The sequence below is a fragment of the Calypte anna genome, chromosome 1 (genome assembly GCF_003957555.1).
Source record: "Calypte anna isolate BGI_N300 chromosome 1, bCalAnn1_v1.p, whole genome shotgun sequence".
NCBI classification, from domain to species: domain Eukaryota; kingdom Metazoa; phylum Chordata; class Aves; order Apodiformes; family Trochilidae; genus Calypte; species Calypte anna.
Window position 1 is genome coordinate 84,713,688 of NC_044244.1, and position 27,833 is coordinate 84,741,520.

The 27,833-nt window shown below is 38.4% G+C and overlaps 1 protein-coding gene across 1 annotated transcript in view; it reads right to left on the bottom strand.

Moving 5' to 3' along the window:
* Window positions 1–27,833, bottom strand: part of SPAG17 (sperm associated antigen 17) — a 99,966-nt gene that overhangs the window by 19,443 nt on the left and 52,690 nt on the right. The window contains 16 exon segments of the mRNA XM_030451530.1: window positions 998–1,180; window positions 1,371–1,498; window positions 3,067–3,197; window positions 4,255–4,382; window positions 6,501–6,677; window positions 8,451–8,605; window positions 9,698–9,842; window positions 10,119–10,339; window positions 12,122–12,245; window positions 13,065–13,417; window positions 16,091–16,211; window positions 18,209–18,414; window positions 23,663–23,776; window positions 25,273–25,401; window positions 25,959–26,070; window positions 27,221–27,433. Of these exon segments, the coding sequence (XP_030307390.1) occupies window positions 998–1,180; window positions 1,371–1,498; window positions 3,067–3,197; window positions 4,255–4,382; window positions 6,501–6,677; window positions 8,451–8,605; window positions 9,698–9,842; window positions 10,119–10,339; window positions 12,122–12,245; window positions 13,065–13,417; window positions 16,091–16,211; window positions 18,209–18,414; window positions 23,663–23,776; window positions 25,273–25,401; window positions 25,959–26,070; window positions 27,221–27,433 (2,640 nt within the window).

A 27,833-nucleotide genomic window follows, 5' to 3' on the forward strand; every position in this document is an offset into this window, starting at 1 on the left:
TAATTTAACTCACAATGTGAATTAAATAAATCAGTGTTTTATACCAACATAGAGAAGCACAAAGCTGCTTTGAGACTCAACTACTGAACTTTCAGATTCCATCTCAGAACACTTGCATGAAGTGCAGCTTGCACCTTGTTATCAACCACTAATGAGTGATGGGCACACACTGTCAAACGGCTACACAGGAATTTGCTAGAAATGGATGGAGTGATTGAACTCAGACTTGAACCTGAAAATGTTCTGTAGTGATTTATGAAAAAAAATACATAACCAAGACTAGAATGCACTTCCATGACCTGGTCACCCAGTTCACTGTAGAACATGGTGAGTTAGAAATTCTTCAACAATTTTACAGATTTAAGCTTTTAAGTTTTTTGTGAAGGAAATCAGAACATAGGCAGTAAAAACAAACAGGTAACAAAATTGACAGAAAGAAAACTATTTGTTAATGTACTATCTGTGATGTGTACTGGACTGGATCCCACATATTTGCACAAAAACATAGGCTCCACGAGCGATAAGAACAGTTGTAGTTGAGCTGCTTCAGGAGGACCCTTTTCTTAGAGCACCTATCTGTAAGTGAAATGATAATTGTTCAAATTACAGAGTCATAGTATAGAATCACAGAATGGTTCCTGTTAGAATGGACTTTAAAGATGATTTAGTTCCAACCCCTCCACATGACCAGGGACACTTCCTACCAGACCAGGTTGCTCCAAACCCCATGCAGCCTGGCCTTGAACACTTCCAGGGAGGGGCAGCCACAACTTCCCTGGGCAACCTATGCCGGTGCCTCATGACCCTCAACCAAAGAATTTCTTCCTAATGTCTAATCCAAATCTACTCTCTTCCAGTTTAAAACCATAACCCGTTGTCCTATCACTACATGTAGCAGATTATTGTTTTGTCTTGGGTATGTACTGCAAATTCATGTCACCCAATTTGTCTGTTCTCTATTGCGTACTGTAAGTAATTATCAATGTGATTGTACTACCTTGATGGAAAGCTTCAGCTTTGCTCTTACTTCATCACTGAGTGGCTTATACTGGAAGAGCTGACGGATTTCCAGTTTATTAGGACATTTTCGCACAGGTAGCGGCAAGTGTGTCTGCTCTCTGGATCCAATGCTGAGACCCCTCCAATTACGTTTTCTGACTGAGGGACCTGTGACCTTCCTCTGAACACAGGCAACAAAAACAAGCAATTGTTAATATCCTGCTGACTAAAGGAAATGAGAATCAGGTATCAGCTGAGAAGACTTAATAAACTCGATTTAACAACGTCACATTGTCCAAAACTCCATTTCCCCATCCGGTGACAAGCACCTATTACTTAAGCAGCAAAAGACAATTTTGAAACAATTATACCTCAGGAGAAGAAAATGTGTCCCGAGGCCTTGACTGAAGATTTGGAGGAACAATATTCTGTGTTTCTTTCTTCATTACCCAGGGGGAGGCTTCAGCCAAAGGTCGGAGGATAGTAATACTTAAAATACCTGGTTCAAAGACACATTTTGCTAAGAATCAGTTCAAATCCAAAAATTATGGACAATTGTATCAGGCTTCCAGAAAAATATAGTCATCTAAGTCTAAAAAAAAACTATTATCAGGGGGTAAAACTCCATTTGAAAATGTGATATTCCTGGCTACAGATAATATCAGGTCACCGAAGTGGTTTTAGCATAGTTTCAGTAGCTCAGACCATGTTTCACAACCACTGACCCATGTTTACTGAATACTAATTTCAGATGTAGGTCATCATAGTCAGAACATGCATAATTCTTCACAATATTTTAAGTTTAGCAATCTAATAACTGGATGTATTCCATTAGGGGTTATTATTTTTTTTATTTGTTCTGATTAATTTTAATATCCTTCAAAATATTCTTTTTATGCCATCCCCAAAATCTAATTATTCTACTAGTATCTACTCCACCTGGGACAGACTTCTGTGCTATAAAACTGAATTGCCACTGAGGTATTTTGTCACACTCATACAATTTTGAAGCCTTGGTGCCAAGGCAAATAGAGCCAGTATTGAGAAAGGTAGAGTATGAAGCCTGGAAAGCAGATGTGCTGCTATTACAAAGGCGTGCTCTTTATGGGCAAGCTTTCTTCAGTGGGATTTTCATTGGGTATGCATCTTTTCTATCTTCCTGATCTTTCCACTTTTGTTATCTTTCTGGCTCCCTCAGGGCCCTTTGTGTTTTTTCTCTTTTTCCGTAGCAAAATTATTTTATTCAATTTATACAACAGGGAACAAGTCATTATCATGAACAGAGGCAGCATTTTAAAATGTGCAAAGCCTGGTAGAGGAGCAGGTGCAAAAGCATACTTACAATTATCAATATTTAAGAAGAATGTTTAGTACCTTATGACTTGAAGCCTACCCTTCTATCACAGCCCCATATAAAGGGGAACCACACATTCCTGTCTTTTTAAAGATATATTTATTTTCTTAGTATTTACCTGTTACACCACAGTGTGTTTTATACAAACATAGTCTCTCCAGCTAGCTTTATAGTGACAACTAACCATTTCAGAATACAACTTCTTGCATTGCTACTACCAGATGTTTGGTGCTGTGTACTATTGTAAACCTCTATTTCAGTCACATTTTTCAGCTTCCTAATAACATATATTTATCCTTTCCAACAGCCAGGCTATGGATCAACATCAGAGTACTATTGTCTTCATTATAGATACAGCTATAAGATTAATAAAGCCTGCTATACGTTCAATGTTTTTTGATGGTAAATACACAGAGAATCTAGGCACTTGCTAATTGCTTTTGTTTGTGTGTCTGAGAGCAAATAAAGATATGCCAGCTGTTTGTTCACTTGTCCATTCACAGCATTTTTCAGTCAATTCTCTGCTTCTCAGAGTTTACTGACAGGGTCTTTCTTCCACCTGCCACACTGCCAGAGGCGTGGGCACTTGTCTCCATGGGGAAAAACATATTCAAATTTCCCATCCAATACGAGTTTAAAAACTCCTGAGTCCACCTTTTGTAATTATTGCTATTTGTTATTAGTTCGTCAGAAAAGAAATAAATTTTTCCTACCTGGACATTCTTCTACAGGATCCTGCAAGACAGCAGCAGCAGGATCATGAGCAGCCTCAGCCAGATACTCGTGTACATCCCTGCTCCGCAGGAGCTCGGTTCCATAACCATCCGTGTAGATGACAAAGAACCTACACAGTCAAACCACACACATTGGATTGCATCAGGCACAGGAAGCAAGTTGGGGGCTGCCCTCCACCGGAAACAGGCAGCTCCAGCAGGCTCCAATGGACCCACTGCAGGGCATAGCTGAGCCCTTCAGATTAGATGGTGCAGGCCTGGGAATGTATTTAAGAAAGGGCAAAACAATACACAGGCAGTGACAAGTGAGGGGAAAAAGTGTGAGGAACAGGCCTGCAGACATGAAGGTCAGAGAAGAATGGAAGGGAAGAGATGGTCCAGGTGCCAGAGCAGATATCCCTTCTGCAGCCTCTAGAGATTATGGTGGAGCAGTTATTCCCTTGCAATCTGTGGGGAGGACAATTCCAGTCCAAGTGGGTATTTTGTTAAGGAACTGTACCTGTAGAGAGCTTATGCTGGAGCAGGTTTACCCTGAAGGACTGCAGTCCATGGAAAACACCCATGCTGGAGGAGCAGAAAAGTGTGAAGAAGAAGAAGCAGCAGAGAAGAATTGTTATGAACTGACATTCCTTCAATTCTCCATCCCCTTGCACTGCTGGGAGGAGGTAGAGGGGTCAGGAATGGGGGAGTGATACTGTGCCTGAGAAAAAGAATGGGGGAAGATGTTGGTAGTTTTTCTCTTTGTTTCTCACCATCCAATTCTATTTTAATTGCCAATAAATTAATTATCATCAAGTTGAGCCTGTTTTGCTGCTGACAATAACTGGAAAGTGATCTCCCTGTCTTTATCTTTACCCATGACCTTTGACCTTCTGCATTTTATTTTCTCCCTTATCTAGTTGAAGAGGGGGAGTGAGAGTGGCTGGGTGGGCATTTGGCAGCTGGCCGAGGTCAACTCACCATATTAATCAAATCCAATGGCTTTCAAATTACATTTTTTCTTAGATGGCAAGAGTGAAAAAGCACTGTGATGCCACAACCAGGAAATGGAACTCCAAAACAATGACATCAAATGTGCAGAGTACTGAACAAAGGAAGCACAAAGCCTGTACAAACACAATGTACTGAAGAAAGAAAGTATAAATCTCTGAATCCAGTGCAGTTTACCTGGGCACGTGCTCATCACAAGTGATAGGTTTGTTAACTTCTGGGAGCACTGATTCAGACTGTGTATCTTCTTTGTCATCAGAGGCCATGCTAGGAACAGAAACAGATGTGCTGCCATCAGCCATGACCTGTAATAGAAATTATATAAATGGATTACATGATACTTTTAAAACAGTAACTTGCTGCTGAATTGTACTATGACCTAGCCCAGTGAAAGAGACAGAAAAAGCATTTTTCAGGTACAGCAACCTGGAATTCATAGGAAAAACGAAAGAATAAGAAAACTGAAAAGACAATGAAAAAAGCAAACCAAACATTTCTAAAAAGACATGCCATACCATAAACATTAATACCACATGCTAATTTTTAATTAATGCTTGGGGGCTATTAGTTGTCAAATGGGACCTTTCATGCTTAAATTCTATCTTCAACATACATATCTGCAGGCATCAAAAGACAACTTCACACAAAAATACTCACTTGCTGGTCAAGCCAGATAATTCAGACAGGCACTGATGTACCTCTGTGAGGTATACATATATCTATGTATATGTACCTACACACACAGATACACATAAATATATACATAATTATCTGTATGTCTATTTGTTAATGTTAGTTAATAATTACACATTACATACAGATATACTCAGAGGTGAATTTATAAATACAAATGTGTGTGTATAAATTAGATATACATACAAGTTTATGTTTACAGGTGAAAGTATGTGTAAGTATTTTCCCATTGCATACACACCCATCTATATGCAGGTTGACATAGGAAGAGATTTAAATTATATATACATGCATTATGTCTATTTATCTATATACCCATATATATCTGGTGTTTATACATATAAATATATATACACATTTATATACATGTTGATATATGAAGAGATATAAGTAGATACAGATTATATATGTATACTTAGCTACCTACATATACACTTCTATATGTATCAGTAAATAGTTATAGAGGGGTCCTTTTTCAGGCATTTATTAACTTTTAAAAAATGGTCTCAGATAATCTTATGATAATACTGAGTGAATTTCCACAGTATTTCCTTCTCGTGCTTATTAACTTATGTGCCATTAACATATGCACACAAGGTATAACAATGCTTCTAATTCTTAGTGTAGCCAGTTGAAGGACAGATGCCTTTGGAATATTCAGCTTAAACCAATGATTCAAAGGGTTGTCCATGAATTGAATCTGACACACTCAGTTCACACCTGTACTGTTATAGTCTCAGGTGTGACTTGGACAGAGGAAGAACCATTCCTATTCCCCCTGTACCTGGCTGCCATTCGTACCAACCATTAATCATACCAACCATTAATCAAACCTTTCTTACTGCATCCCTCCATGTCTCCTGTGATCACTGCTTTCACAATACTTTCAGCTGTCTCACAGTCTCTTCAGCCTCCACCCTCTGTTCCCTAAGTATCAGCTGAGAAAAAGCAGGACGTGCTGATGCTGAGTAACTTCTGTGCTGCTTTGAATTTCATTGACTTTGTATGAACTTGATGACTCTGAAATTTCTACCCCCTGATGATTAATTCAAATTTTCTTAGGGAGAGATTGGAAGTGTAGATTTATATAAGCACTGTTTCTTCAGCCTAGGAAACTGGCTTTAAAACTGTATTATACTGCATGTGTCCAGGGCAAACTCACTACTGTTTCACAGTAATCTGGAAAAATGCTAATGATTACAACTGCAACAATAGAAAGTATATTCTAAAGATGTCAGACTCAGAATCTTTAACTAGGACCTTTGATTAGAAAACAGTATGCAGGTCACAGACACTCAGAACATGAATCCTGAACAAAAAACTAAGCACTAACCCAGCTCAGAAATATCTCTTAGGTGTGAAAAAATCACAGCAGAATCAGTGTGATTTTAAAGACTGAATCATTCCTTCTAAAACAGTATTTGTCTTATCAGGCAGATTAAAGTGTTGCTCTGGATCTTCTGAAAAGCCAATGTCCTCTCTCATTGATAGGGCAAATAACTTTACAGGTGAGGCAAAATATAACCACATGTTTTATCAGTCTCTCTACACAGGGGGAAATACTGAAAATGGGAAAAGCTCAGGAACATTTCAGAGGCCTGATGCAGGAACTGTTCCTTCTCCCTAGCTAAGTTACTTTCAGTGCTATACGGCTACAAGCTGACTTTGAAAGATATTTATAAGATAAAACCACTTAAAATTCATAAACTTGTTCCCTTCCATTAATTTACCTTGAAAAGATTCCCTTCAGGATCGATTGTCTCACAAATAGTGGTTGAAGTGTGTTTCATAATGTATCTCCCTGCTTGTTTCTCTTCCTCCTTGCTGTTGATATCACAAACTTCATGGGTATAAACTGCTGAGCAATCTTCATCAATGAAAAGAGAGCCTGTCTTGCTGGGTAAAACCTATCACAATAAGAAGGGAAGAGGTTCAGTCCTGAAAGGTAAAATCTTCAGTTAAGAAGTACCATGAAAATGAAGAACATATGCAAATGAAGATGAGAGCTCTTAGACCTTTACTATTGAATCATCCAGTTTTGGGAGACTAGAGGGAGAGAAGGAAGATGAGGTCCAGGAATTAGGTTGCTGTCAGCCTCTGTAAGATTTTCTTTAACCTGAGGAAGTTTAAGCTTGTGATTTAAGTATACAGTAACAGTTACGAGGAAATATAATAGAATAATAGATTATCTCAAATTGGAAGAAACTCGAAAGGATCATCTAGTCCAACTTCCTGCTCTGTGTAGGACTGCCTAAAAAATAAACCATACGACTAAGAGCATTCTCTAGATCTCTGACAGCCTTGGTGTCATGACCACTTCCTTGGGGATCCTGTCCCAGCAACAAACCACCCTCTCACTGAAGAACCTTTTCCTAATGTGAAATCTGAACTTTCCAGGACACAGCTTAATTCCATTTCCCAGTCCTACCACTGGTCACCAGAGAGAGCAGATCAGCATCTCCCCCTCCATTGGCCCCCTTGAGGAAGTTGTAGTTGTGATGAGATCCCTCAGTGTTCTCAGAGCTGAATGAACCAGCAGCTGAACCTCAGCTGCTACTCATAAATCTTGTTCTCGAGACCTTTCCCCAGCTTGGTTTCCCTCCTCTGAACACAATGTAATAGTCTGATATCCTTCTTATACTGAAGCACCCAAAACTGCACAGCACTTGATGCTGCAGCAGTGCAATGCACAACCTCCCTTGGCCAGCTAGCTATGCTGTACTTGATGCATCTCAGGTGATGGTTGCCCTTTTTGCCATCAGGGCACACCCTTGATTTATATTCAACTTGACATCCACCTAGACTTTCACATCCATGCCTCTTGTCCCATAGTTCATATGTATTACCAGGTTGACCCTGCCCTAGGTGAAGAATCCAGCACTTTTGTTTGTTAAATTTCATACAGTTGCTGACTATTCAGCTTTCTAGTCTAACCAGATCCCTCTGGAAGGCCTCCCTACTCTCAAGGGAGTCCATAGCTCCTCCTAGTTTAGTATAATAATCAAGCTTACTTAATGGTCATTTGTTTCCTGTGTCTAGATCATTTATAAAGAACATTAAAGAGCATTGGCCCTAAAACTGAGCCCTGGGAAACTGCACTGGTAACTGGCTGCCAGCCTGAAATAATCCCATTTACTATAAGTCTTTGAGACAATGAATTATGAATTTGTATATCTGTGTGCTAAACATTTTGTCCAGAAAGATACTGTGAGACACAGTATTAAAAGCTTTGCTACATCAAAACAAAAATGACACCATCAGCTATCTTACCCTGGTTGGCTAGATGGGGGATATTGTCAGAAAGGAAAATTAACTTGGTTAAGCAGGACTTTGCCTGCATGAACCCACGCTGGCTATGACCAAAGACTCTCTCAAGTGTTTTGCAAAGTAACTCCCAGAACAACCTTATCCATAATTTTATGAGGTGCTGAAGTAAGACAGGCCTGTAAGAATCAGGGTCTTCCTTCTTACCATTCTTGAAAACTGAGACAACAGTTAACAGCTTCCAGTCAGCTGGGACCTCTCATCTAAATACTGGCAGAGTATAAAAGAGACAGAATCAGAGGATTTGGGAAGGCTATAGAGAAAGGAGTTAAAACAATTAGGTTAGAGACGCTGATGGCAGAGAACCTAAAACACAAAGATAGATTTCACTGTCACAAATTAAAAATAATTCCCACCTGATATGTTCCATCTGGCTTTGCTGTAATAGATGTACCATCTCCAAAGATGGTAAAACAGGTACCATCCTCACAATTTGTTGTTACAGTAGCAAACTCAGGATTCTCCACTTTCATATATCTCACCCTCCTTGTGATGGATTCCATGGTTTCATCTAAGAATTAATACAGCACAACTAGGAAAAGTCTTAGGATTCAATCTGCTTTTTCTTTCATAAGGCTGGATGCTTATTTCCTCAGTAAAAGACCCTTAGACTTCATAACGTCCTTTATCACATTTGTTTTATGTTAGATAAAAATATGCAACCTTCAAATTTTGGAGTGTGTACTTAAAACAGGAAAATCCAACAGCAAAAAATGTCTGTAACCATTTGTGGCTGGTGTAGTCAGGAGTGTACTCTATAGTTTATTGGTACTAATATCAGTACAGTACTAATGGAAACTATATGGATATTTGTAACATACAAGTTGGACCACTGAAATTATCTATGGCTGCAATACAAGCTCAAAGGTGTGAAGAAATTCCTTCTCAGCAGCAGTAGTCATGGAAAACAAGCCAAACTGGTATGTTAATCCAGTCATTCACTTCCTATTGAACAGAAAGAACAGTTCAAAGTCACTGTTTTGATCTCTAAAATTCCACAGGCAAGTGTTCCACAACCAGAACTTTTAGTGGTTCAACACAATAGTTCTGACACCCACACAGTAAATATACAACTCATGTTAATTATAAAACTTATACAGCAATTGAACTAAGCCTACAGAACACAAAGTCAGCCAGAGGAAACAGGTGACCATTAGTTCCACTTGTTTCAGGCAAATGTACTTTCAGTTCTACTAGATGTAACACTTTCCATGGCCATTTTCAATCAAATTTTGAATACCTCCAAGTTTGGTGAGTCCATGGCCTCTCCAGGGAATATGAGGATGCCCTGTCTAAGACTCAAACCAGCTTGCTTGTTATATCAGGGTAAATGGAGTGAGGGCAATCAACACACAAGAATTACGGTACTGTGTTCTCATGGTGAAGGTGGGTCATTTAAGCATTTACATGGAAAGAAAGAAATCTGCTACAATGTAATCTTTGCACTGAATACTGCTGAAAAAAAAAAAGATCAAGTAGACAATTAAAGCTAGACTACACTAGTAGATTTGTTACCTATTGGTATGAGCCTTCTTTAGTATATTTTGACAATTATCTGCTTCACGAGATACAGTAGAGATAAGTGCTTCTTTTCTGACTTTACCTGCTTCCTCAGTATCCTCTGGTACAAAATGCTCTTCACAGTTTTGATAAAAAGTTGTGATTCTAGTACCATCAGCATGATCTACTACTCTGCTACCATCCAGCCTCTCAACAATAATCACATTGTCATCTCGTACAGTCATAACCTGAAGGAATGAAGGAATATTCACTTACATTACAGTGATCCTTGTAACAGCAACAACAGTAAGAAAAGGCCTTACGTACTGAAACCAATGAAGCTAGACAGCTGCAGCTTCATCTACTTGAGAGACTGAGGAACTCCATTTTCTTCAAAAGTTAAAGCCTTTGCATTAGTACACAAGCTCTACAATATGTGAAGAACAAATCCTACAATTTATATGATGACAACCCTGCCTCTTAGCTCAGTAGACAGAGCTATAATAACAGAAAAATAGCAATACCGTTCCATCAGCTGGGTCAGTTCCCTGATAGATTAAGACTGGCTTCAGATCCATTCTCTTTGCACCCACGGTGCCCACTTGCATGCCTGATGGAGTTGTAGTTATCCACATTCCTGCCTGGTTCTCCCTAAGTTGCTCAGAATTAACCAGACCCGGCACAGGATTTTCAAGCAACTCATCCTTGGTTGGCTGTGATATACTGCTTCTGCTATTGCCTTTTCCTGAAGACTTGGTATTCTCTAAGACAAAAGACAAAATCAAGGAAGTGCAGAATTTAAAGAAGAATTGTTTATCAGGCTGGAAGGAAATTACAAGCTTTGTAACTCATAGGGGTGTTCTTGAAACAACCTTAACTAAAGTGTTTGTTACACAGAAAAAATAAACAGCACGCCAATGCCATCTAATTATAACATGACTTTGGAAGGAACTATGAAGGCAGAAAGAACCTCAAATATATTGCAGAAAAAACCCTCCAAAACTGAGCTTGAGTATGAAAGTAACAGGAATTTTATACAGCCTACTAGAATGACATTTAATACAAAAAGGAAAAAAACCTATTTCTGCTTCAGACAAGTTTGCAACAATAAAAGAAAAGAATGACTTGAAAGGATCTTCCATACAGAATGACTTCAAGTATGAAAATATGGGGCAAAAAAGGCAAACAATCCTATGGTGTAAAGGAAAAGGGATGGAGATTCCACTGGGGAAGTGAATTGGAGAGATCTTATTAAGAATGGGATAGACAACTCTGTTCTCCCATATTCAAGAAAAGGGACTTAAACTAAGTGTATGCAAAAGACAACAACATGGTCCAGAGAGGCGTCTAAGAGGCTTACCATACATATATCTTAGCAAAAAAACCCCAAAACAACAACAACAACAACAACAAAAACCCCACAGAGATGAAACTGTACTCTATAAATTTGTCAAGAGGAAAAGTGGAGGGGGAAAAGTGATCATAAATAAAAGATAAGGAATAAAGGATATACACTAGCTACAGATACTGAGACAGATAAGATGGCTTGTCAGAGAGGGTCAAACATCCTTCCAGTTATTCTAATGGAATAACCAATGAACAAGCATGACTTGATGACTCAGAATGTCTCTTTTTGAGCGGCCTTTCTTTGGCAGCAATTTTTATTCACATGCTTTCATTGGCCTGTATCAGGAACAATGTGGCCAGCAGGTCCAGGGAAGGGATTCTGCCCCTGTACTCAGCCCTGGTGAGGCCACACCTTGAGTCCTGTGTCCAGTTCTGGGCCCCTCAGTTCAGGAAGGATATTGAGGTGCTGGAGCAGGTCCAGAGAAGAGCAAGGAGGCTGTGAAAGGATTCAGCACAAGTCCTGTGAGGAAGGGCTGAGGGAGCTGGGGGTGTTGAGGCTGGAGAAGAGGAGGCTCAGGGGAGACCTCATCACTCTCAACAACTCCCTGAAAGGAGGGAGTAGCCAGCAGGGGGTCAGTCTCTTCTCCCAGGCAGCTCTCAGTGGGACAAGAGGGCATGGTCTTAAGTTGTGCTGGGGGAGGTTTAGGTTGGATATTAGGAAAAAATTCTTTACAGAGAGGGCAATCAGGCATTGGAATGGGCTGCCCAGGAAGGTGGTGGATTCTCCATCCCTGGAAGTTTTTAAGAGACCATAAGAGACTATGGTTTTTTAAGAGACTCATGGTCTGGCAACCAAGGCAGTAGTGGGTCTAGAGTTGGACTTGATTTGCTCAGAGGTCCTTTCCAACCTGGCTGATTCTGTGATGCTGTGATTAAATTATAAATTAGTATTATGGAAGGTCATTATTACTCTATGTATTCACATGTTTTTTTAGAGTGTGTTAGAAGGAAAAGAAATTTGAAATAGAAAAGAAATTATGATGAAGGCAACACATTAGCAGTGTACAGATGAAATTGCATTTCCATATTGGTAAAATTTTCAGACTAATGAAATATGCCCTTTATCAAGTATCATCAGCCTTGTTAACTTTAAGTCTGTCCAAAACACTGGAAATGTTACCTTTCTTAGTGCTGGTCTCAGACTCAAATTCTGGTAATAGTTGCCCATTGTCTGGAATTGCAGGTCGTGGTAGGACAGGGCCAGAATCAGGACTCGTACTCACTGTGCCATCAGCAAACAAAATCTACCAAAATCAAGGACATACTAGAAGTTAAAGTTACTTCCAGCACCAATAGGAAGTCTCAAAACAATGTGTTGCAAATGCAATAGTCACTGGGATGGGTGGTTGTAGATGATGGAGGGGAAAAAAGTAATAAACTCTCAGAATGAGTACAAGAAAAAAAAGAAGCTGTCTCAAAAAGAATGGACTGCTAATTACTGCAGTAATTAATTTGGACTCTAGTAACAAACAGGTATTATAAAAGTGCAGATTATTCTTTGACTATTTATGTGGTTAAAGGTTGATGACATTTTCTTTTGTAGCAGTAGTAATTCATCTGTATTACCACACTGATCTGCATTCACATCACATGTCTAGGATTGTTTCTAATTTTTTAGCTAACAAAAAGAAGTCATGATTATTTATCTTTTTCTATCTGGTCTGCAGGACTGAAGAACAGTTCAAGTCTTTTCTGGCTCCCATATGACTGCTCAGATAACTGAAAAAATACATGGATGGTTCTGTGCGGCCAAAAATACTCAAAGTCCAACTAGTCCAAACTTCATATGTTCAAGAATGTAGTTCTGAAAAACATATCCAGCTAATCCCAAAGGTGCCTAAAATTTTCACACAGCTAAACTTTTCATCATTAAAGCTCTCAATGTGCCTCAAGTTCTGATTTTGAACAAACTCATGAATATTTTAGTCTTGACATGGCTGCATAACTCAGTGGTTACAACTTCTTCTTTTATCAAAAGGACACTTTTCTGTCTCAGCTGAGCAGCACAAGTTCAAGTGTAATCATACATGCAAGCTACCTTCAATAAATTCCACTAAACATACCTGGGTAGATCCATCCATCATGTACTTTATGACAGTTCCTTGGCTTGTGATAACTCTTGACACCTCTTGTTCTGTTTGCCTTGCCAGAGGTGTATACAGACGAGAGTTCTTTGCCTTTTGGGGGTAACTCTGCCTAACCAGAATTTCCAGAATAGGCTGCTGGGCCTGTTCTCTTCTGGTGTCATCATCCTTTATTTCACCTTCTGTAACCTTAGGTTTCTTCTCTCCACTTTCCATAACCTCTTTCTCCTTTGCTTCATTCGCTTTGGTCTTCTCAGTGTCACCTGCTTTGGCCTTACTTCCGTTTACCACCTCTTCCTCAGCTTCAGCTGTAGTGGCTTCAACTTTCAAACCTGAGAACAAATTTTGCATTACTTAATACTGCATAGCACACATTCAAACAGTGCTAAACACCCAGCATCATGGGGTCTCGAGAAGATATGCAACTTTAGGTGAGTAAGACTAACCCTCCTTGGCCACCTCTGTATTCTGCAGAGTAAGGAACAGACTCTTTTCTAAAAACGTTTCAAAGCAGTCTCTATTCAGAAACATTGCATCCTCCTGTGGAGGTGCCTCTCTCTCCAAATGAAAATAAGGGAAATGTGAAGATGAATTTATTACTGGTGCTGACCTTCTTTAAGACTAACATTAGGTGAGAGGAATTTCCTAAATGCCCATGAAAGTAAAAAAAGTTACTGAGTTTCACCAAGTTCAATTTTGTATAGAAACTGGAGCTTGATATTTTGTCTACCTGAACAAATAAGGTTTTTAGATTAAATTATGGCAATGTGTTGAGCATGTTATTATGTGTAATCATGGTAGTTGTGTCAAGAGACTACATGTATGTGTCTGTAATTGTACTGTTCACCTTAACTATTCATCATTTCAACTTAGGTTCCTTGCCAAACAATGCATGCTGGAAACCCCCCTGCATCCTCTTTACTTCATACCAGGTTGATCAGGGCACATTTAACCTAAACTGGAAAAATGTGCTAAGCTGGCACCATCCACAGGGGCATCACTAGCAGAGACATATAATCATCCCACTCTACTTGGCACTTGTCAAGCAGCATCTGGAATACTGTTCCCTGTTCTGGATCCCCACAGTTCAAGGAAGATGTGGGCAGACTGGAGAAGATACAAAAGGAGGGACACAGAAATGATCAAAGGGCTGGAGAATCTGTCTATGATGAAAGACAGAAGGTGTTAGGTATCCCTGAAAAAGGCTCAGATGGGACCTCATCACAGTATTCCAGTATTTAAAAGGCAGCTGCAAAGAGGACAGAGGCTCTATATTTATGAGGAGCCACATAGAGAAAACAAGAGACAAGAGGTACAAAATGCACCAAAAAAGGTTTCATCTCAATATGAGAGAAATATTATAGTGAGAACAATCACGCACTGGAGCAACCTCCCCAGCAATGTGGCAAAGACTCCACTGCTGCAGGTTTTCAAGATGTACTCAGATAGGGTGCTACATGAGATTATCTGGGGCTCCCTTATCTACAAGAGGTTGGACCAGATGACCTTTCAAGGTGCCTTCCAACCTGGGCTGTTCTATGATTCTATGATTTTGAGGAAAGAGGTGAAATGAGAAGAAAAATGAAGGAAACTTTCACTAGCAATTTAGGCCTATGTAGCCAAAATAAAAAAACAAAAAAAACCCCCAGACATTCCTCTTGTAAGTTTATGAATTTGTGCTAGATCCTATACTATATTTACTAATGTTATTAACAGCTCCTGCATGGGATGTGTTGGATAACTCTGGTTTATTCCTGGATATGGGCACCTCTACAGCTGTGCTCATCTATTTTCACATACTCAACAGGTCCAATACAGCTTTGGATGGCCAGATTTGTTGTACATAAGCATTAAATAACACCTGTAGGTAGCTGTTTTTAAAACTGAATGGATGATAACAGCAAAATTCACATCTATCTGCTTCAAAATCTAATGGCTAGAAAAAGACAAGATTTACTACAGTTTACAGTATGCAAAGATGAATGGATGCTAGTTTTTAAAAACACTGGGAAATGGAATTGCAGAAGGATGTCATGCACAGAAACATGTAAGTATTACATAGCCTACTGGTCTTCAAAAGTAAATTCAATAATAAGGGCAGAAAGGCATTTTATGACTCTGTATGAACTGGATGGCATAAACCAAAGGACTTATGTGAAGTAATTCCTGTTTGAAACAGATCATGTCTTTCAGAAAGGCCACAAAACCTGATTGTAAAATATCCTGTAGCATAGAGTCCATCACAGCCTGGGTTTATTTTGTTAATAATTCTTACCATTAAAAAATTAGTATAACTTAAATCTAGTATAAAGTATTACTTTCAATTTTCAAACTCTTGAAATTTGCAGAACCTTTGTATACTGTGTTTACAAGGTATCACCAAAATTCTGTTTCCTTGTACTTTCATGCTGTCACCAGTTTCTCCTTCCACCTTTTCTTTGGCAATTAAATTTAGTTCTTAGGTGACATGAGCTCACTATAAGATACTTCTTTCAATGCTTTAATCATTCTTGTCATTCTTCCCTGAATCTTTCAAAATATGAACAGCTTATCTTACGGACCTACTAGCAGTACATACAATTCCAAGTGAGGTGTAGATATAGGTAACATAACAATGTTCCTATTATCACTCAAGATTCTTCAATATGTATGCATTTAAGAAAATTATTTTCTCATTATTCTTTTGTATTCCAATGTATGTGTATATTCAACTGATTATACAACATGATTCCCAAGTGCTTTTCAGGGACTCTGCTTTCCTGCCCTTAGTCTGTTATGTCCAACAACTTGGACAACAAATCCTAGATTTTACATCTGTTTGCATTAAAATATCTTTTATTCATGTTGCACATATTATTAAAAGACATTATGACAGACTTAGTAATCTGATATGTTAAAAAAAATTGGTATTGTTACACTTAAATGCATCAAGACAGAAATAAATTTCCCCTGTAATTCTAACTTCCTTTTAAATTCCTTACTTTGCAGCGGTTAAGAAAACTGACCTCCAAAACTTTCACCAAGGAAAGTTAATACAAGTCCACTGGGACAAGAGACATTCAGACTTGGGAAAGCAAGAGCGTTTGACATCACTTCTGTTTGGGAAGCTGGTTCTTCTGCTGCCACCTACAGAATGAAAAATTAGTTAGTTTTATTACACATTTTGGGAGAAAAAAGAAAAAAAAACAAACCTCAGTTGTAACAAACCTTCTTTTAAAAAATGGTGCTTTCTACCACTCATTTTTAACATTTTGAGAGTTCCTGGATTCTGAAGGAGAAACACTAGCTTATTTTTTTATTATGTTATCTTCTTTCATTCCTCTTTATTAGCCCTTGAAGAACAAACCTTCCTTACTTTATTTGTTTTGCTTAGTCATTATGCTATTTTGTGCACAGTGTCAAGATGACAATAAATGGATTATGTGAAGCAGATTGGCATGAGATAATTCTTGAAGCTGCAACATCATTAAAAGACCACAAAGGATAAGTAAAGCAGTATTTCTAGTCTGATGCAAATAGAGCACTGACTTGAGAAGGGGACAGCAAAGAATGTTTGGCAGTCAAGATGTGTAATTCTCTTTGCACCACTGTGTAGTGGAAAATGTTCTGATGACTGAAAAAGATGACATTGACCTAAAGAATGTCTGAAGGCTCTGGAACATTTTAGAAAAAATACAACAATGGGTCCTTTGATGTCATCCCCCCATGTGACAATGAACTGCACTATGCCAGTAGTCACAAGATGAAAACAATTTGAAATTGTCCTGGTATTACCCCATGTTCTTGATTTTTAGGAACAGAAATAGAGCAGATATTTTGCCACCTCTTTTTCAGCATAGAGGATGCTGTACATTTTATACTTTATGCAGTATAACTGGGCAATTAAGGCAATCCTTAATATCCTAAGATCATAGCCACAGGATCATGGAGAAGTCACAGAACAGGGAAGAAGTAACCATTTGCCATCTACTTTTCCTGCTCATGGTTAAAAAAAAAAAATCAAGTATGTGAATATCATTAGAAAAAACTATTAATGAAACCTCTTCTAAAATTTTGAGGACTGGAAGTTTCCTAGCAATCTATTCCAGTGCTTTACCTTGACTAACCTTACTGACATTTTCCTATTGATGAGTGTGAATCTACCTTGCAAAAATTAGTTTACTTTTTGTTGTTTTTTCTAATTATATGGGTAGCATTAGATGATGGTATCCATTTAGCTCTTTACAGAAGGCTCTTCTGTCTCTACTCAAGATCAAACAAATCAAAATAAGTCTTTTCATCTTTGCCCACTAATCAAGTTTTCCAGACCTCTGGTCTTTCTTGGTGCTTTCCTTAGGACTATCCAGCATGGACCACGTTTTTCTTGCAGTGCAGCATCCATAACTGGACACAATACTTCAACTGAGGCCTTAGCCCTAAACAAAATAACTCCAGGTATTTATCAAGCTATGCTCCTGTTTATCTATGACTGAATGTGGTCTTTGCCCTTCTCACAGCAAGATGGCATTGTTGACTTATGTATAACTTGTGATTCATTGCAGCTCTTGGACCATTCTCTATGGAACTGTTACTCATTCTATACAGATATATTTATTATTTATATATTCACATATTGATTTGTAGAAGATGTTTCATATTAAAAGATGTGCATTTTGTTGCACATGGTCCTGTATTTCCTCTTTTACTCGGTGCTAAGCATTCCATAACAGAAATTCTGAATTTGTTTTTGAAATGTCATCCATCCTTTCAAAATGACTGTCCTGTGACAGAGGTACTTCAGTCATATGCAAAAATAACTTCCTTACGTTGATGGTCCCTGAATTGTGATCATTTGGAAAGACCAAATTACAGACCAAGCTTTTGCAAATCTGTGTCCACTCATTTACTCACTGGTTAGACTTTTTAATACAGGCTCTGGAAAGCACAGAAAAGTTCTCCTACTTTGTTAAACTGAAAATTAACCACTAGAGCAGTTCTAGTCACTGAGATATTAATGATAAGAATTTGTTTAGGCACAGTTCAAAGATCTCTGAAAAGAATTTATGTTTCTGTTACATAAGTTTATGAATTGAATTTTTGTTAGCTTGTTTTCTATGTTCATTAGATAAGTTCTACTGTCTCACCTTTCCTTCTTGCTTTGCTAGGTCATCAGGTGGTGGTGGGGGCATTTTGCTCGGGCTTTCTATTGCAGGTGGCTGGGATTTTCCTGATTTTTGTTTGACAGACGTATCTTTTTTTGCTGGAGCTGATGTAACAGGAGAAATTATGGTCGGAATATTAACAGAAGGGATGTTCAGAATTCTTGTTAAGTCAGGATCTGTTTCATCATCTAAAGAAGGGAAAAGCAATATTTGTAATAGAATTAAATTTCATAAATGTAGATGGCCACACTTTATTTTTTAACAAGATACTTTACCTTTGAAATAATAATGTTATCGGGGGAGTTTATTCTTTCAGATAGAGGGACTGAATATATGAAATTAGTTAGAAAATCTTTCTGTAAACTAACTACTCATCAGCCTAAAATATATCTTGAAACTATTGTTTCCCACTGGCTGTCACTTGTGGCTCAAAAATAGATAATACAAGTTTTAAAATTCTCTTTTGCCTCCAGAACAGGTAAATAGGTGGAGACATTCTCAGTCTAGCATCTAGGAAACGATGACTATGATTGCATTACTTAGTACAGACCACTTCCAGCTGTTTCGCACTACTTAGCCCTACCTTGCAACAATGATTCAGAAAAATTCTGACAATCCAGACTTCCTAAGATTCTGCCAGTTCTTAGAGGTCAAGTATGAGTGCAGTCCACTAAGCATATTGACACTAATTAATCATGTTGCCTTCCAAAACAGTTTCTTGGAAACAAAATTATTGCAGAGATTTTCTGGAAAACATTTTTGTTTCAATGCACTAACACTTCTCTTTAACCAGAAAACCCCAGTCAGCTCTAGCTGTATCAGTTTTTTAAAAGATTTTTTCCAATTATCTTATCTTGATTGAAGGGAGCCTAGAGTCCCAAACCTACAACTCATGAAATAACACTGTTTCCCATCCAGACAACTTAAGCAATTGAATTATAATTTCTTCTGGAGAGTTTCTTACTCCAGATGAAGCAAATTATTATTCACAAATTAACCACACCCACCTAGATAAGAACTGAAAACACCACTGAGCAAAACATAATGGTGTCAGAAACCATCTTTTGAAAACCTTTTACAAATAAATAAAACAAGTTTGATTTGCCAAATAGTTTCTACAAAATATGAAGTTTAACAATAAGTCAGTCATTTCAGGAATTTCATCAGGAAGAGTTAAAACAATCTTTTTTTGTTTTGTTTTGGTAAAATTACATTCATTCTTCCAGTGAATAATATTATTTAATGTGAAAACTGCTATCTCAGGCAAAGAAAAACTTAAATAACTAATTGACAATTTGCAAGCCAGAACACCTTTATAGAAAGAAGGAAAGGCATGCATCCAGAAGCATGCTCACAGAACCATTGTGGTGTGAGATCACATACTTTTCTGTAATGCTGATTGTCTGGTAAAGATAAAGATTAGGTCAAAGTGCTATTATGTCCACTGTTCCCAGAAAGTTTTGGCATTGATGGTTTTAGCTCTGCAGATAAGAAAATGCTAAGGCCTCCTTAAAATCAAAGTTCTAAACTACTAGAAAGGTTGCCTGCATGTTCAAATGCCTTATGGATGATTCTGGATTTTTAGCAGCTGAAAAGGTGACCCAAAATTTCAGACTCTAAGGCTAAACTATTAGATGGTCTGGTAATAGAGCCCTATTTAGGATAACAAGCCTTTCACCTCATTTTTTAAACCTTCATTCTGAGTTTTTGTCTTGCTGCCAGCATTAGGGAAAATTTAAAATGCTCCATACGGTCCATTTGGATGCACATTTATTAGACAGCATGGCCATGAAATAAGTAGTAGCACCCATCTCCAGGTGAAAGGTGAGAAGAAAGAGCTGACTAACAAACTTCAACAGAGCTAGTGCTCCGCAGACAAGCAGGATAGCAGAGATGAAGGCAACTCTGAGGCAACTGTCCAATTAAGTCATTAACTAATGGCTTAATTAAGTTATCTTAATTACTTAAGATAATCCATCTTTTCAGGTGAGTGTACATATCCATGTGAACACTGGAAACTCAGTATAATCAAGTTCCTATATATAGAGAAGAGAGCCATCCTTCACAGCTACCCATGCTGTGGAGTCCATTCAGTTGCAGATGACACTATTTTCCAGAGTGCTGAATTTAGGAATAGAAGCTGTTATAGGGTCTTGACCACTAGGGAAATTTCATCTACCCTTTTACTGTGGCTGCACTGGAAAACAAAAACAGTGTTTGAGGGTAACAATGAAAAAGATTAGATTGTTAAGACTGAGGTAAAGTGCCTTTGGAAATCTTGAGATGGGAAATTCCAGAGGATGGTCAGATTAAGGACTGTTTCCTTCGTCCTGCATACATATGCAGATTTCTTGCACTGCAGTTGTATACTCATAATTCTGTCAAGGCACAAAGAGCAAGTGCAATGGTTCTGTAATACTAGAGGCAAATGGTTCTGTAATACTGAAGCTGCTCGAGCAGTGCCAGATGCATGAAAAAATGAGAAGCTTACTTCTAAGCCTTGCTGCAAGGTGGTATGAAGTTCAATTTTGGTCACACCAGAGAGAACAAATAATAATTCAGAACTTAAAAAACCCCCTAATATTTGACAAAAAAATAAGAAGATGCATAAAGCTGTCAGAAAGCCTTAGGGCTTTTTCATCTTAGCTTCCCTAAAAGGAAGATGGAAGAGACAGAATAAGAAAAAACAGTGACAAAAATTAATATTAGAGAGGTTCAAGAAAATTATTTCAGTAATGCAGGTAAAATGAGTAACTTTTACTCAGTTTACCAATCAGTGGAGAGAATCACAGAATAATCATCGTTGGAAAAAATCTCTAAGATCACTGTGTCCAACTATGAAGTCAAGAAAAAGAAAACAACAAACTAAGCAACCTTCCCGCTCCAAAAAAAAAACCAAAAAAACCATATTCATCATCCCCTTAGACCATGTCCTGAAGTGCCTCATCTACATGTTTTTTAAAATACCTCCAGGGATGGTGGCCCCACCACCTCCCTGGGCAGCCTGTTACAGTGCCTGACTGCTCTTCCAGTAAAGAAATTCTTCCTAGTATCTGGTCTAAACCTCCCCTGGTGCAACTTCAGGCCATTTTCTCTGGTCCTATCACTGATCATTTGAGAGTAGAGGCCGGCACCCACCTCCCTAACCCCTCCTTTCAGGTAGCTGTAGAGAGAAATAAGGTCTCCTCTCAGCCTCCTCTTCTCCAAACTAAACATTCCCAATTCCCTCAGCCTCTCCTCACAGGACTTGTTCTCCAGACCCTTCACCAGCTTGGCTGCCCTTCTCTGAACTTGCTCTAGAAATTCAATGTCTTTCTTGCAGTGAGAGGCCCAGAACTGAACACAATATTTGATTTATGGTCTCACCAGTACTGAATACAGGGTCACAATCACTTCCTTTCTCCTGCTGACTGCACTGTTATGGATACAGGCCAGGATGCTGCTGGCCTTCTTGGCCACCTTGGCACACTGCTGGCTCATATTTAGCTGGGTGTTGATCAGCATCCCCAGGTCCTTTTCTGCCTGGCAGCTTTCCAGGCACTCCTCCCCAAGCCTGCGGTGTTGCCTGAAATGTATGACCTGGCACTTGGCCTTGTTAAACCTCATACAATTGGCTTTGTCCTATTCATTAGGGTAGTCCAGGTCCCTCTGCAGAGCCTTCCTACTCTTGAGCAGATCAACACTCCCACCCAATTTAGTGTCATCTGCAAACTTACTGAGGAAGCACTCAGTCCCCTCATCTAGATAACTGATAGAGATATTGAACAAAACTGAGTCCTGTGGGACACCACTAGCAACAAGCCACCAGCTATATTCAACTCCATCGACTACAACTCTCTGGGCCTGGCTATCCAGCCAGTTTTTAATCCAGTGAAGAGCACATCTGTCTGTGCCATGAGCTGCCAGCTTCTCTAGGCAGAAGATTTCAAAGGCTTTACTAACATTCAGGTAGACAATGTCCACAGCCTTTCCCTCATCCACTGCGTGGGTCACCTGGTCATAGAACAAGATCATGTTGGTCAAGCAGGACCTGCCTTTCCTGAACACATGCTGGCTGGGCCTGATCCCCTGGCTGTCCTGCATTTGCCATGTGAGCACACTTAAGATGAACCTCTCCATAATTTTTTTGGGTACCAAGGTCAGGCTGACAGGCCTGTAATTCCCCGGATCCTCCTTCCTGCCCTTCTTGCAGATGGGTGTCACACTGGCAAGCCTCCAGTCATCTGGGACCCCCTGTTAACCAAGACCACTGATAAATGACGGAGAGAAGCTTAGCAAGCTCTTCTGCCAGTTCCCTCAATACTCTTGGGTGGATTACATTAAAAAAAAGGAAATTACATGGCATACTGTTCTATAGGGATGGATAGCATATGAGAATAGTACAAGGCAGGATGTTTCTGGTCAGAATTTTTCTGAGCAGTTATGGTACAAGGGGAATGAGGCATAAGCAAGCAGTTGTAGAAAAATGGCAATCCAAGAATGCCAGTCTTCAGTGCTGCACTAAAACTCAACATGGTAAAGATTGTGCAAAAATAGAATAGGATGCTGATGGTAGATGTGAAAAAGTCTGAACATCACAGTTGACACATAGATATATAATTAGACAAGTCTCTCTTTCACGTCAAAATACAAGATTTCATAGTCCACTATATTGTGAATGCTCTCTTGGTCCAATTTTTAAAAGCATTTCAAGTAATTAATTTGTAAATGTATTAGAATAACGAATGCTAGTGCAGAGCTGAATGGTTTGCCACAGTCCACACAAAGATGCATTCAATTAAATGTTTTCATATTTTAAGAACTGAAAAATGCTGGGATTATTTTCTGATGAGAGGAGGGTTTCACATTTATCTATATGACGATTTCAGTGGCCTTTCAAATGTAATGGAAACAAAAAGCTCTTGGTAAAATCCGACTCTATTTTCACTGTGGTTTTGTGAAGCAATTGCTTCCAGTTGGTGACTGTGTTTATTGAAAGGCTAAGAGAAATCCCTCATTATGTCTGCAAAACTGTAACCTAAAGTCCATCTCCTAAGATAAAATAAAAGTTCCATAACCACCTATATACATTTACAAAAATATTATTTCTTGGAAAACCAAGGAAACTCCACAGCAAATCACATTTTCTTTGGCTCCAATTAATTGGCTAATTTTGCTGGGCTTAATAACAATACTTGCAAGTTTCTCCTTGCACAGCTCTGTATTTGCATTAAGTAAAAAAGCATGGAGACCTCCTCCTTTTTGAAATTTGAATCACAGAACATTCTTGACAATGTAATGTCATCCCAAGCCTTGCTGAAAATTCCCCACCATGTAGTAATAGCTGCTGAGAAAGGCGAAATTGCATGCAACAAATTATTTGGTTAAGGAGAGTATGAAGGAAAAAAAAATTCCCCCTGCAGTTCTCAAATATCCTCTTCTATTTGCTTACTTTACCTGCTGTCTTCCCTGTAGGTCCATAATAGCTCAAGGACAGCTGGATTCCGTTTTCCAAGGTGGCTGAAAAAGATCCAAACTTGCTCACAGCTTTCTTTTGATTTTTCAATTTTCCTTAATAAAAAATTAGAAAGAATTTTAAAGATAGCAACACATACCAAAACCATGTAACCTGCAAACCAGTGGTGTTAACAGTGCCACCTCAGTGTGGATGAGTTACCTGTAAAACAGATTACTACAGGACAGAGAAAACTTTATAATTCTATTTATAGGAAAGCATATAATAGTCCATTTGTTTACACACATAGGTGTGATTTGTCATCTAGAAATTGCATTCTAATTAGCTAGTTTAATAGCAACAACTAGTGAAAAGTCTTTGTTAATATAAAATGGCAAAAGATCTTAAGTCATGCATAGATCTTTGCCTCTGTTTGCTCCTTGGCTGAAATGTTTAACATTTCTATCACAAGGCCTATGCAATTAAAAAAGCCACTGTCTCTCAGATAATGTCACATGAACTACACAATGTAACACCTCTGAGACAGCTACTCTGGATACTACCTTGCCTCTAGTTAGACTCCTACTGCCTTAAAGAAGCATCCTGCTGGTAAGAGAAAATCCTTGGTATGTCCAGTATGGGGAACAGGTTCTTAAAACTGAGGGGCAACAGAAAAGACCACAAGAGAAGGTTAAGGCAAGCACCCAACACCTACCCATCTCCTATTCCTTTCATCAACAAAGCACACATACTGAGACCTCCTCTGCTCCTGTCTACTGCCACTGCAATGTTCATTGGTGGCTACAACCTGCAGGATGCTCTTTTGCCATTTTGGCTGCACTAAAAGCTTTCTGTTGTACCATGCAGCCACTGCCAAGTATCAGACTGGATCAATTCTTCTCTTTCCTACTGCATTTCTACCAGGTACTCCTGTTTACACAGGAGGAAGACCTCACTTGCGCCAGGTGCATGCAACTTGCCTCAGATGCCTGCACACTTGTGATTTAAAATACCATTTGGTAGACCTCAGAATGATACAGGTCTGCTTTCGGAAAGGCAGACAAGAAACACCTCATTTGTGGAAGAGATGCAAATTTTCTATTCAGAGAACCTACAATTGCAATGCTGGTGGCAGTTGAAACCCAGAAGAGGAGCAAGAGGAGGATGCTTTCTGACCCTGATGATTAAAAAAAGCCAATGTGCCTACCAAAAGTTATACTCCAGGTCAGTGAGAGAAACTTCACAGTGTTTTTGGCAAACATACACACAAATTGTTACAGACTGGATTCCTTCTTGGAAGCACTCTCACCTGGGTTCAGAATGGATTTGGATTCAATGCTTTCTGAGTGTTAATCCACATGTCCACCTGCAGTAACTTTTCTTAATGAATGGTGACTGTTTGCACTTGCTGACCTGTATTGTGCTTCTACATCTTGGTAATATCTCACTAAATGGTAAGTTTGCCAATGGAATTTTTACTTCTGTTTACAGAACACTGATATTACTTACCTCTGCCATTAGTAGGAATTTATTTTCTATTAGCTGATAAGGTTTACATCCAATTACTAAATATATCAAACTATTAATCCTTTATATCAGTGATGTCACTAACCTGATCTAATTTCCTGCTCTTCATTAATTTCTTGCACTTCCATTTCTTTTAAGTTTTTCTTGGGGTCTGTGATATGAATGAAGAAATTATGGTTGTCTTTTATCACTTTCACTTTTATCAAGGTTAAACCTGCAAAGCAAGGAATACAATTATAGTTCCCACCAGGCTTTAGAACTGCCCCACACCTAAAAGATCCCTGCACCTACAACTATAAAGCACAAAAAAAAAGAAAATTGCTCAGAAATGGACTGAATTGGTTAGTAATAGGCAATGAAGACAAATTTTAAGTTAGATGAGTTTAGACTATGTATTCCAAAACTTCCTGACAATTAGATCTGAGAGGCTTCAGAACAATTCTGTTGCTTAAATATATTGTATTTAACTGGACAAATTATTGGAACATATTTTCTTGAAATAGCATGCATTAGTTGCCATTGAACATATATATATGAAATTATTTTTCTCCATTTTAAAATTTCTAGTATTTTATCTATCTATTGTTAGCATACTATAGGAAAATGTAAACAGTAGTAGTGGTAGAGGCTGACATGGAATTACAAGGTAGACTCATGATGCCTTTAACTGAATATCTGCTACAGACACATGAAAAAGCATTTATGGATTAAGAAATTATGCTATCATTTAGTAGCTGAGTTGAAAAAAATCATAAAGAAATAAAGAATCACCTTTTACAAACTCTATCTTCTCTACTTGAATCTGTCCTCCATCTGATGGGAAAAGATATTGATTGCTTCCTGATATCTGAATGAGATCCTCTCCTGTATTGTAGCCAACAAACTGGAAAAACAATGTTTGGACTATGCATAAAGGAGAAAGGCAGAAGCCATGAAAGAGCTAAACAAAGGACAGAACATCAGGAACCCACTGCTCTGGCCAATCTGTTTAGATATTTAATTAATGTAGCAGCAACTTTAGCAAAAACATAGTATGATATTATTATATCAAAATAATTTCTCAGTTACTAGCTGAAGTAACTTGTTACACATGAAAGCAATCTCAACCTTTGGTGGTATGGAGACAATACAGAAGCTGAAGAATTGCAAGTAGACTGGTGGCTTAACATATTGTGGGAGTGAAAGAAAAATTCTGGACAAATACAGAGACAAAGTGCAATGCCATGGGATCATACCATGAAAAGTAGATAAAGCTCCCCACCCTCTAGATTTTGGAAATCAGACACCAGAAATCTGATTTTTACATTTCTGTGCCTTCCAAAGAGATCCAACTTGAGAAAAATTAGGTGAGTGTACTCAAGTTCAGAGTGAAATTTTACATATGTCTGAGCTTGAGGTCTGAACTCAAGCAAGTTTAGAGTAAAATATATTGACTACCTCAGTTTTGGATGCAAGGCTTAGACTCTGCAAACGTAAAGTAGTGTAAATTGCCTCAAAACTGCCTAGATAAAACTAGCGAAGAGCTCCCTCTGGATGAAATACCCCTCTGTTAGTGTATCAGGCAGAATAGCTTGTGTTCTAAACCCACACATTTTGCAATAGGAAATGAAAAAAACAGTGAACAGCATTTACTTTATTTTCATTGTGGACAGCCAAAACTTCAAGTAGATCTAGCAATCCCTAAATACGGGAGCTGAAACAGGTCTTTATGTCCCCCATTCCTTTATATTTCCTTTATATTTCGCACAGGCACGAAAATGTGATGAAGTTATCTTTGTGTTCATGTCACATACACACAAAACCATCCAAGTTAATTAAATAAGTCTTGTGGTAGGATAATCTTCAATGTTAGTAACTGCTTTCTAAAACTTTTAGGAAAGGATCTGCTTTTAAAATGATGGCACTAAACAAGACCTCGTTAGGCCTACTTTGCACTGAACTTAAATTCCACAAAGAATTATAGTTTTGCTGTAATCTTGACTCTCTATATAGTTAGCACTTTGCCCATGTGGTGCAATAATATTACTTCTTACCCTATACTCTTTCTCAGTATCTGGTTCTGGGATGCAGGGATCCTCCTGAAGTTCAGGTGCGTTTTCTGGCTCATCCTTATTTTCTTCCTTTTTTTCCTCCTTTTTTTTAATCTCCCGTCCTTTCTTTTTATCTCCCAAAGCTTCTTTTCTTCCTTTTTTTTCTTCCTTAGGTTGTTCTTCCTCTAGTAATTGTTCCTGTTCCATCTTCCAAGCCTACATTAAATTTTAGGATACCAAAAGACTGTGGCTCTCTTAGTATTACAAGGCATTTCATATGTGCATGACAAAAAGAGTACATGTAAATAAACTCAAAGGAACTACTCTTTTTAAATCACTCTAAGACATGTTTTCTAAATGTGACTACAATTTTATTCATTCAGTCCACAGGATCAGTTATTCTTGACCCCAGGAGACATATCAGATGAGTAATTGTTTCTTACACATCCAGTTAGAAAAGGATTATTTCATTGTGTGCTTTTCCGCAATGCGTATCACCAAATCCAAACCCATCTCTGGTATTGGCTTATTCTCAAAATGCAACTGTGGGATATAGTGGATTTTATTCTTCCACAGAAAGAGGAATGAGGTATCAATGCCAGAATTATCAACCTGT